The sequence below is a fragment of the Lepidochelys kempii genome, chromosome 10 (genome assembly GCF_965140265.1).
Source record: "Lepidochelys kempii isolate rLepKem1 chromosome 10, rLepKem1.hap2, whole genome shotgun sequence".
Lineage (NCBI taxonomy): Eukaryota > Metazoa > Chordata > Testudines > Cheloniidae > Lepidochelys > Lepidochelys kempii.
Genome location: NC_133265.1, coordinates 20,335,342 through 20,347,464, shown reverse-complemented (window position 1 = coordinate 20,347,464; position 12,123 = coordinate 20,335,342). Strand labels below are relative to the sequence as shown.

General features: G+C 39.8%; 1 protein-coding gene across 1 annotated transcript in view; it reads right to left on the bottom strand.

Annotated features, from left to right (window-relative positions):
- The window catches only part of PDXDC1 (pyridoxal dependent decarboxylase domain containing 1), a 54,979-nt gene that overhangs the window by 31,330 nt on the left and 11,526 nt on the right, over window positions 1-12,123 (bottom strand). Inside the window, exons 2-6 of the mRNA XM_073362359.1 lie at window positions 11,975-12,048; window positions 11,300-11,365; window positions 7,167-7,250; window positions 5,837-5,983; window positions 871-1,060 (exon numbers count right to left, since the gene is read on the bottom strand). Of these exons, the coding sequence (XP_073218460.1) occupies window positions 871-1,060; window positions 5,837-5,983; window positions 7,167-7,250; window positions 11,300-11,365; window positions 11,975-12,048 (561 nt within the window). The remainder of the gene's footprint in view (window positions 1-870; window positions 1,061-5,836; window positions 5,984-7,166; window positions 7,251-11,299; window positions 11,366-11,974; window positions 12,049-12,123) is intronic.

Sequence of the window (12,123 nt, the reverse complement as noted above, 5' to 3'; positions counted from 1 at the left end):
TTATGTTCTTTTTTGTGTTTTGGAATTGCTTTGGAATCTTATAATTAATAAAGCAGTCTTACAAACGATAACATTATGTTTTGTATTATTGTTTTGGCAGATTTTTTGGTTGGCTTCAGGGCATGGTTTCTCCTCCTTCCTTGGCTGGCTTTAGGACAATCTTATTTGCGATTTTTATTTGTTTATTCATACATCAGTTGTTACTAACTTTGGTTAAAAGATAAAATTTAGACATGTCAAGGAAGTTGTGCTTAAAAAAAAAAAATCAGACCATTAGGACAGTACAAGAAAACTTAAGTTCAGTGTGCACGTACACACGCACAAACTCATAAAAAAACCAAACAAACAAAAAAAAAACCCCACCTCTATAAACGCTATTTCTTCCATAAGCCGGGAAGGCAGAGAGAGGGAGAAGGGTATTTCTGTTATTTAACAACTTGGAAGAAGCTCAGGTACCAGGATGATGAAGGCCATGTGAATGCACAAATAAGACTGTTGCAGACACAGCATGTTCAGCCACCTGGGAATCAGAAAGCCTCACTTTGCTCTAAAAGATCCTCTCTGGTTGACAGAGTATCACTGGCAAACTCTGAGTAAAGCCCCACTGACAGCTCAGCAGTGGATGCTCCAGAATGGCGATAAATGAAGGACCTTCTAGTTACAACAGGGATGAAAAGGCAATCCTCCACCCACCCATTAGCCACCCACAACGGCCCACACAAAAACATGCTACTACTACAACAGACCAGCGTCTACCTGTGAACCTCTAGATCTACTCTCAAAATCTAGCTAGGCTACCACGAGGCATGATGAGGCCTGCAAGTTTCTATATGCAGCAAAGACTCAAAACTTTACACTAAAACTACTTACCTGATTGCAGAGAATTTGGCCCAAGCCTGTTCTGGCTGCAGAACTAATGTATATAACAGGCTGCTTATTATATAACACATTGAATCCTTCTACTGTGTAGTCTTCGTAGCAAGAGTGAATAACAAGCCTACAGACTTTTAAGAGACCTTCACGATCATCTTCATGGTAATAAGCTGACCCATTTTCATACCTGTAAGACAAACCAACAGAAACAGTCCCAGTTCAGTTACTGTGTGTAAATACTAAGCAGTTATAAAAGTGCTTTCCATCTCAGGCTATGTCTACACATAGGGAGATGTCTACCTATGTGTACACATAGGTAGATACACTGGAGAGTAGGGAAAGGGGCCAGAGTGACCTAGACAAATTGGAGGATTGGGCCAAAAGAAATCTGTTGAGGTTCAACAAGGACAAGTACAGAGTCCTGAACTTAGGAAGGAAGAATCCCATGCACTACTACAGGCAGGGACCAACTGGCTAAGCAGCAGTTCTACAGAAAAGGACCTGGGGATTACAGTGGACGAGAAGCTGGATATGAATCAGCAGTGTGCCCTTGTTGCCAAGAAGGCCAATGGCATATTGGGTTGTATTAGTAGGAGCACTGCCAGCAGATTGAGGGAAGTGATTATTTCCCTCTATTCAGCACTGGTGAGGCCACACCTGGAGTATTGCATCCAGTTTTGGTCCCCCAACTACAGAAGGGATGTGGACAAATTGGAGAGAGTCCAGCAGAGGGCAATGAAAATATTTAGGGGGCTGAGGCACACGACTTACGAGGAGAGGCTGAGGGAACTGGAGTAATTTAGTCTGCAGGAGAGGAGATTGAGGGTGGATTTGATAGCAGCCTGAAGTGGGGTTCCAAAGAGGATGGAGCTAGGCTGTTCTCAGTGGTGGCAGCTGACAGAACAAGAAGCAATGGTCTCAAGTTGCAGAGGGAGAGGTCTAGGTTGGATATTAGGAAACACCATCTCACTAGGAGGGTGGTGAACCACTGGAATGGGTTACCCAGCGAGGTGGTGGAATCTCCATCCTTAGAGGTTTTTAAGGCCCAGCTTGACAAAGCCCTGGCTGGGATGATTTAGTTGGTGTTGGTCCTGCTTTGAGCAGGGGATTGGACTAGATGACCTCTTGAGGTCTCTTCCAACCCTAATATTCTATGATTCTACACTACCGCGGTGAGTCGACCTACACTACGCAACTCCAGCTATGTGAGTAACGTATTAGGAGTCGATGTAACTTAGGTTGAGTTACCACGGGGTCTACACTGTGGGAGGTCAACGGGAGAAAATCTCCTGTCGACTTACCTTACTCTTCTCGTTGGGGGTAGAGTACAGGGGTTGAATGGAGAGCGATCTGCAGTTGATTTGGCGAGTCTTTACTAGATCTGCTAAATCAACTGCTGGTGGATCGATCTCAGAGCATAGATCCCTGCCATAATGTAGACCTACTCTCAGATACTCTATGAAGAAGAGGTACATCAGTATAATCATTGACCATATGAAACTGACGCATAGAAAGGCTAAGTAATTAGCCCAAGACCAGAGTCAAAATTAGACCTCAGGAATTCCTTGCTTCCAGTCTTCTGCTTTGTCCCTGCTATATTACATTTATTGATTTAAATAGCATCTGAAACAAAAGTATCCAAGTGCTGTTATATGTTAGTATGTTCTGGCTCCTCATTAAATTAGAAGCTCTATTAAACCCCAAAAGATTAGAAATAAAACAAAGCCAAGATAGAAATCAGATGAAGGGCAGATCGTTAAGTCTAGTTTTATAAGGTTTTAATTTTATCTCCCCCATCCAGTCCAGGGACACATCATTATATCACAGGAGTTTGTGTCTCCAGGAGAGTAAGATTATGAAAAAGAAGATTCAGTGGATCATGATTCTGACACAAATAATGGAAGTGACCTTTGGAGAGCTAAAGAGAGGGTAACGGAAAAAAGAAAAGAAAAAATGTATTTACTAAGGACAAGGGAGAGCACAGTAAACTATGTTGGCACACACCAAGATAAGTAACTATGAAGCCTACTTTACATTCTATTTCTATTTACAGTTAGAACAAAGTAGATGAGGGGACTTGGGCAAGAAAACCACTCTTTAAAATCCTCAAAGTTTGCGAAGATATTTTCTCAGACTTAAACGCACTTAGTAAAGCCACCAGATCATAAAATGTAGATGGAAACATTTGCGGAACAGGAAAGATTTTTCACTTTTTAAAAATTCCATTATAAAAAAACCTCAACAAGTGGGTATGGCTCACATCTATAAGAATCATAAGAGTCAGTGAGGAAGATGCAACATGATGCAGTTTCAAAGCAGAATCCTATAAAATCAGAGTGAAAGAGACTTTTTTTAAAATAGAGTTAAACGTGGACAGGATATTGCAAACTTTAGTATGAAGCCACTACCAAACAAATCCATAATACCCAACGTTACTCATGTCCTATTTTAACACTCCTTGAAATACAAACAGACAGACTGCCATTTAGTGCAGTTTATTTAGTACACTACTATGTCTACTACCTAGGAAGTTGGACTACTGGACTACAAATTTGTACTAGCAGTTAATTTGTTTTTCTCTCTCTGAACGAAGGATTTCAGCTTCAGCAGTGATATGCACACTAATGTTTAAAAGCCAAAGAAGAGACAACGGGGGAATTAGGTATCTAATAAAGGTATGTCAGTTCCAGTGCAAAGAAATATAGCCACCTAACTAAAATGAAGGGACAACAGGAGGAAGAGTAGTACAGGTCTGGATTTATTAAGTGACATGGAAGTTGGATTTTTGCTACATCATTTATGTCCAACATGTATGTCAATAGTCCTGAATAACCTAAAAGTCACTCAGTCCATCCCTCAGCTTAAATTTTTAAATCCTGCAGCATCCAGCCTCACCATAAATTACCCAAATGACTCCTAATGAGTGACATTCCATCATGCTTTATGGTAGCCATCAAACCTTTTTGGAGCTGAACTATAAGGTAAGCTAAATGTATTTTTAGAAACATTTTAAAAATTATTCATAGACTTTTTTGGATATACCATATAAATGCAGTTGTAAAACAAAATATACCACTCATCTTACCATACACACCTGTTCCAAGGTCCAGCAGGTATTCACGCTTGATGTGAAATCACTGCTGCAGTACATATTAGGTGTCAGAATGGGACCAACTGCTCCTCTAAGACTGGGTATTAGGACCATCAATACATAAATTGTCAAACAGATGGATTTCTGCTTAACCCATCTGCATCTCATCTTTGAGTCATGTAATCTAGCCTCATATCCATGTACAGTTTCAAAAACTTTTTAAGACACACAAGAGTTTACTAAATAGCTAAATACAGATATTCATTCATCTTATGTTCTACCAACTAGAGAATGCTGATTATATTGGCTCTACACAAGATCCATTTGTCACTGTGTGCAGCTAAATCAAGCCCTCATTTATTATCTATAGATGGGGATAATTTGTAACTTTAACAGCTCTATGGCTGGATCAGTTTTAGTTATTTCCTTTATCGCTTCATCAGTTAATTTAATGAGAAGCCCGTGCCTTATTCCTTCCTCCACAGGAAGGCTCGAATGATTTGATATTGAGACATCTAATGGACAATATATCCTTTTCACATAAAACTAAGATTCCCATTAGAAGCCCCCAAAACCTAAAGAAATGTTGTGATATTAAAGTGAAACAGTTCCCGACTAAATTTGTTTTAAATTAAAGCTCCCTTCAGATTCTTGGTGTGTGCTCATATAAAAGCCCTGAGTATCATTAATTTCCCCTCCCCTTGCTAACTTGGCTTTTATAGTACTGAATATTTTAAAACTCCGTTTGCAGACACTCATAGCTAATCACACCTCTGTGTAAATCTGCTTTGTTGTACCATTCATCTTTGTCAGTGCTCTAGACAATAATCCTATCAGGAAAGAGACCAGTTATCAGTTTGTCACTGACCATCCACTACATACAGCATACAATAGCCATATACGACAATAGCCAATGCTTTCATGACAGGGGACTGGCATACGCCGTTCTCTTTCGAGCCAGTCAACATAATTTCCTGTCAAGGGTTCCACTGAACACCATGTGGTATCCCGATTACCCTTCTTGCTGTCTGCAAATTAACATCCTGTATTTTACATCATGTCCAAACCATGTTAGTCCAGGGTTAGTCATTCAACCCAGGTTTCAAGAACTGCAGGGATAGGGCATACCTCTAGATTACCATTAAATGAGATATCAGCGAAGCTTTGTCCCACCCAAAAGTTATTTCTTTAACAAATGGGAAATATTTCCCACATTAGCAGCAGCCAGATTTCCATTTTAATCTATAAATCAGCCAGCTCTGGCACCACATACATTAAAGCATATCTCAAGACTAAGGCACTTTGAGGAAGAATCTTACATGAAATTAAGCCATACAAGGAAATAACCTAGCTGTTGGATTAAGTTTCTTTGCAAATGAAGTATTTCTTGTACTTTTCTTTCCCCTCAACTCATGGATTTAAATTACAAGTTCAGGTAGACCTTCAGGAAATATACTCGCTACACTGAAAATTACTCAGCTGTTCTATATATAAAGACTACATGAAATCTAAGGCAGAACCAATGAGAAGTTCACTGGAAGACCTCTTTTTAAAGCGTTACAAAGCTCAACAGCATATATATGCTTATATAAATGGATATTCAACCATCTGTCTACCCACTATCGTACTTTGGCCCCTAACTCCATTGTAAATTCCTTATAAAAAACTACTTTTATGACTGGTATATTACTGACAAGTTCTTGGCTTGAAAGAATAGTGTCCTGTAAACAAGTGTGCTGTATTTAAGACCTTTCAGTGTACCATTAATTTAAGGCATAAGTCTATCAAGATAACAAATCGTATTTCAGACTTTTTTTTAAAACCATTTTTACTACCTAACTGTACATAATAAATAAGCAATTCATGACCTACCTGAAGAGTCTGCAAAGCCACAGAGTGGTATCTGAAAGGATTCTAGTTGTAAGATTTCTCAGCCTTTCCCTGTTCAGCACTGAAATATAAGCTGCCAGACTATGTCCCAGTAAAGCCATGTGCCCCTGTTCTCCAACATTCTGAAGTCTGCAAACCAGAAACATTGTATGAGAATAACTGTCAGTTTGATACATGTCATGCATAATATAATGGGTTTATGTTTTCTCCTTTTACTGGATATGCCCAGATTGTCATAGAACTGGTTGAGATGCAATATTTTCTTCAAATATGTATCAGAATGAAGTATAAAAGAGCCACGTATACACTAGAAGAAAAGGTGAATTTTAACACATTAATTAACATGTTAAAATCAGAGTAGACATGGCAGTTGTAGTTTAGACACCTTTTAGCTGCTTGAGATAAACCCTGAAAGGGAGTATAGGGTTTATCTCAACCCACTAACATACGAAAACTGTAACTAACATTTTATTGTAAAATGGTAGCATGCATTAAACATATGCCTCGGCCTGGTCTACACAAAAAGGAAGTCGACACTATGAAACTTCAAAGTTTAGACTATATCTTTCCTCATCATTATTATTTACATAACATTTTTAATCTTCAAACTCTTTTGCAAATATTGATCTTCCACACTCCTGTCCAGGTACGGTGGCAAATAGCATCACTATTTTATGGAGAAATGGAAGGAGAGAGGTTAAATGTATTGCCCAAGGTTACAAATAAATCAGTGTCAGAACAAGGACTAGAATGCAGTAACTCCCATTCCCAGGCTCAGACTACCCCATTTGAAATAAAAAATATCCATATGCAGAGATATTATGCAACTTGTAATTTACAAATATATTATATCTGATGCAACTACAATTCCTGAAGATACGTCAAAAAATTAGGCTTCCTCAGAATGCAGGCAGCATAAGCAATGCTCATAAAGTTGAGGATAATTTAAAGAAATTGAGTTGGCAGCCAGGAATAATTGCCTGCTATATACAACTGCTTTTAATAATTCACTGCAGTAAAGAGTATGGCTATTTTGAGGAAAACATTAACACCAAGTAATGGATAGTTAGCAAATATTAGGTTAAAATTATGTATCAGACTACTAAAAAAATTCTTATTAGGTATGTTCCACATTTTACTTTTTCTCCTAGTTCAGTGTATAATGTAACAAAGGTTTAGTTAAAACAGCTTACACTGTTGCAAATTTAAAATTAATAAAAAAAATTAAGTGTACAATTTGTGTCTTCAAAAATTATCACAGCAAATATAATTATCATAATCTTCCAAATAGAACAATGCAAATTAGCATTACCGGTAAGACTGTGATGACTCATCTTCCTCCTCTCCATGCATGAGGTTCTGTACTAATTGGAGAATGCTCACCATATCTTGCCCACTAGGGAAGGAAAAATGGTAAGTAGATGAGCAACTCTAGTGCCTCAGGATACAGATTTTGAAGGCCACTTATAACAGTTTTGCAACAACACACAAGGGTTTTGCTCTGTAGAATGTTGGGATGGTGGGGAAAAGGTGTCAGTGGAGCAGGATCATAACGGGAAGGCTGCTGTATCTAGGAGTCCAGATCCTCTTGACTTATGCATGGGGCATTTCAATAGGCCTAAGGAACTGGCCCACACAGAGGCTCCCTTGAAATCTGAGGATTTGGACTGACAAGCCTAACTAAGGAATCGTTCAGCCCTGGAGTGCAGGATTGTAGGTGAAGACCTTGCCAGTAGATGTCCAAACTCAGAGGATCCAATCACGAGCTCACAAAGTTGAGCACATCTTGCAGTAATATGATTATTTCTAAAATACACTGATTACTTACAAACATCTGTTCTAGTGAACAGAAAGTGTTTCTTGAAACCGTTTCTGGAACTATGCTGCCTTACAACTGCTAGAATCATAGAAGATTAGGGTTGGAAGAGACCTCAGGAGGTCATCTAGTCCAAACCCCTGCTTAAAGCAGGACCAGCACCAACTAAATCATGCCAGCCAAGGCTTTGTCAAATCAGTCCTTAAAAACCTCTATGGATGGAGATTCCACAACTTCCCCAGGTAACCCATTCCAGTGCTTCATCACCCTCCTACTGAAATAGTGTTTCCCAATATTCAACCTAGACCTCCCCTACTGCAACTTGAGACCATTATTCCTTGTTCTGTCATCTGCCACCACTGAGAACAGCCAAGCTCCATCCTCTTTGGAACCCCCCTTCAGGTAATTGAAGGCTGCTATCAAATCCCCACTCACTCTTCTCTTCTGCAGACTAAATAAGCCCAGTTCCCTCAGCCTTCCCTCAGCCTCGTAAGTCATGTGCCCCAGCCCCCTAATAATTTTTGTTGCCCTCTGCTGGACTCTCTCCAATTTGTCCACATACCTTCTATAGTGGGGGGACCAAAACTGGACGCAGTACTCTAGGTGTGGCCTTATCGGTGCCGAATAGAGGGAAATAATCACTTCTCTCAATCTGCTGGCAATGCTCCAACTAATACAGCCCAATATGCTGTTGCCTTCTTGGCAACAAGGGCAAACTGCTGACTCATATCCAGCTTCTCGTCCACTGTAGTCCCCAGGTCCTTTTCTGCAGAACTGCTGCTTAGCCACTCGGTCCCCAGTCTGTAGCGGTGCATGGGATTCTTCCTTCCTAAGTGCAGAACTCTGCACTTGTCCTTGTTGAACCTCATCAGATTTCTTTTGGCCCAATCCTTCAATTTGTCTAGGTCACTCTGGACCCTACCCCTACCCTCCATCGTATCTACCTCTCCCCCCAGCTTAGTGTCACCTGCAAACTTGCTGAGGGTACAATTCATCCCATCATCCAGATCATTAATGAAGATGTTGAACAAAACCGGCCCCGGGACCAACCCCTGGGGCACTCCACTTGATACCGGCTGCCAACTAGACATTGAGCCGTTGATCACTACCCATTGAGCCCGACAGTCGAGCCAGTTTTCTATCTACCTTATAGTCCATTCATCCAATCCATACTTTTTAAAATTTCCAGCAAGAATACTGTGGGAGACCGTATCAAAAGCTTTGCTAAAGTCAAGATGTATCACATTCACCACTTTCCCCATATCCACAAAGCCAGTTATCTCATCATAGAAGGCAATCAGGTTGGCCAGGCATGACTTGCCCTTGGTGAATCCATGTTGGCTGTTCCTGATCACCTTCCTCTCCTCCAAGTGCTTCAAAATGAATTCCTTGAGGACCTGCTCCATGATTTTTCCAGGGACTGAAGTGATGCTGACTGGTCTATAGTTCCCCAGGTTCTCTTTTTTCTCTTTTTTAAATATGGGCACTATATTTGCTTTTTTCCAATCATCCTGGACCTCCCCCAATCACCACGAATTTTCAAAGATAATGGCCAATGGCTCTGCAATCACATCAGCCAACTCCCTCAGCACCCTCAGATGCATTAGATCTGTACCCATGGAATTGTGGATGTCCAGCTTTTCTAAATAGTCCTTAACCTGTTCTTTCACCACTGAGGGCTGCTCACCTATCCCCCCTGCTGTGTTGCCCAATCAGCAGTCTGGGAGCCACCCTTGTCTGTGAAGACCGAGGCAAAAAAAGTGTTGAGTATTTCAGCTTTATCCACATCATCTGCTACTATGTTGCCTTCCCCATTCAGCAAGAGTCCCACAGTTTCCCTGACCTTCTTCTTGTTGCTAACATACCTGTAGAAACCCTTCTTGTTACCCTTCACATCCTTTGCTAGCTGCAATTCCAATTGTGCTTTGGCATTCCTGATGGGGAGGGCTAGCTCACTGGTTTGAGCATTGGCCTGCTAAACCTAAGGTTATGAGTTCAATCCTTGAGGGGGGCCATTTAGGGATCTGGGGCAAAAATTGGGGATTGGTCCAGCTTTGAGTCAGGGGTTAGACTATATGAGGTCCCTTCAAATTCTGATATTCTATGATTACACCCCTGCATGCTCTAGCAATATTTTTATACTCCTCCCTAGCCATCCATCCAAATTTCCACTTCTTTAAGCTTCCTTTTTGAGTTTAAGCTCACTGAAGATATCACTGTTAAGCCAAGCTGGTCGCCTGCCATAGCTGCTATCCTTTCTGCACTTCGGGATGGTTTGTTCCTGTGCCCTCAATAAGGCTTCTTTAAAATACAGCCAGCTCTCCTGGACTCCTTGCCCCCTCATATTAGCCTCCCAGGAGATCCTGCCCATCAGTTCCCTGAGGCAGTCTAAGTCTGCTTTTCTGAAGTCCAGAGTCCGTATTTTACTACTCTCCTTTCTTCCGTTTGTGAGGATCCTGAACTCAACCATCTCATGGTCACTGCTGCCTAGGCTGCCACCCACATCTACTTTCCCTACCAATTCTTCCCTGTTTGTAAGCAGTAGGTCAAGAGGAGCACGGTCCCTAGTCGGTTCCTCCAGCACTTGTATCATGAAGTTGTCCCCAACACTCTTCAAAAACTTCCTGGATTGAAGTGCAAAAATAAAAGCCACCACACACCAACCCAACTTGAAATAGTATCAAATTAAAACCTATATTAATAAAATGAAAAATTATGAAAGTATGAAAGAGGTAACAGTAACACTAATAAAAAGCATTCCCAACTTTTTACAAGTCTGTTCAACTTCATCGATTCATACCAGTTTCATTAACTTCCATGAAAGACAAGGTATTTTTTTAAATGAAAAGTTGTGTGTTCACAATATTTTTCTGCTGTTAAACCCATGTTAAACTAGAATGGAAAATGAACTGCAGTCTTAGTTTGGGTTCATGAATGATCTTGCAGAAGAGAGATTATGACAATGCAAGCCTAAATCTTATTTTTCAGATGCAATAGTCAATTTTATGCACAAATCATAGCATGTAAACTTTCAGGTTGTTATGCTGAGTGATACATAGTTTTCTGTGAAGGCCAACCATATTCCTAAACATGGTGCTTTGTGCCTTTTTTCTGAGAATACCATTCTAAAGTATGAATTTCCTGTCTGAATGTGTCTCAAACTCATTGAATGCAATATTTCAGATTTAAAAGTAAATCTGCATAAGAATTATGCTATATGATAAAGACATAAAACTCCATTAAATTATCTTCTCTAAGGCTTTACTACAACTCAAGAAGAGCGCTATGTAGTTTGAAAGCTTGTCTCTTTCACCAACAGAAATTAGTCCAATGTAAGACATTACCTCACCTTATCTCTAATATCCTGGGATCAACACAACTACAACACTGCAAACAAGTAATTCTTCATTAGCTACCAGTGACACAAAATACTTCTCACAAAGGGCAAGCAATTTTTTTGATCCATAAATGAAAGATATCAATCATGGGCAAAGTCAGGAGACCAGATTTTGTGGGTGGACTGGTAAATTTTCACGGTAGTATATATTATAAGTTCCTTGCAAAATTATTGCAAACATGTTTTATTTAAGAGTTTGTACACTGAATATGAAGAACACATTGTCACCTACCTCCCTTGGAGTGGTCCAGGAATATCCTTCCTTACATACTTCTTTTCATCTTCTTCCTCAATTTTTCTAATTTAAAAATACAAGAAAAAGAGTTATTTACATTTTAACTTTCTGTTGCATAGCACCAAATTCCCAGTGCAGGTCGATGCTCAAAAATACATTGGCATGTTCACAAGTGACAAAAATTACTGAATACAGTTTGAATAGATCAACAAGACTAACATAAAATGTAATTAAGGATGGCCTTAAACAGTGTTGTTGATCTGACTTTCCTTTGATTAAGAAGAAAAAACTTGAAGACTGTGCTTTGTTAGGTTGGTGAAAACCTTTATCAGCAGGTCGTGTGAGATGAAAGTAAAAGTTACTTGTGGAGCCATGATTCACATGCTAAGAGCAAGTCAAAACCTTTAGAAAATGTGTCCTGGTTGGATTTAGACTGAATGCTACAAAATATGTATTGGATTGGCCCCGCATATATTCATTAATCACAAACACCCTCAGTCAAGAAACATTCTTGATTTGAATATGGCAGAAAGTAAGTACAAATATCTGATAATTATAAGTCCTAGAATTAGTAGAAAAAACCCCCATTCACTTGCTTGAAGACACTGGCATCAATATCTACATGCTTAACATGTATCTGCTGTTCTTGCAGCCATTACTCTTTGTAGATACCTTTGATTGTCTTCTAGTATCTTCATGGCCTCATTAAGATTCTTTCCCATTTCTGCTAAGGTAGGGTCAACCATCTATTATTGGGGGGGGGAGAGGAAAAAAAAAAAAGGTAATCCCAAATGCCACTCTTACTAACTACTCCAACAGTA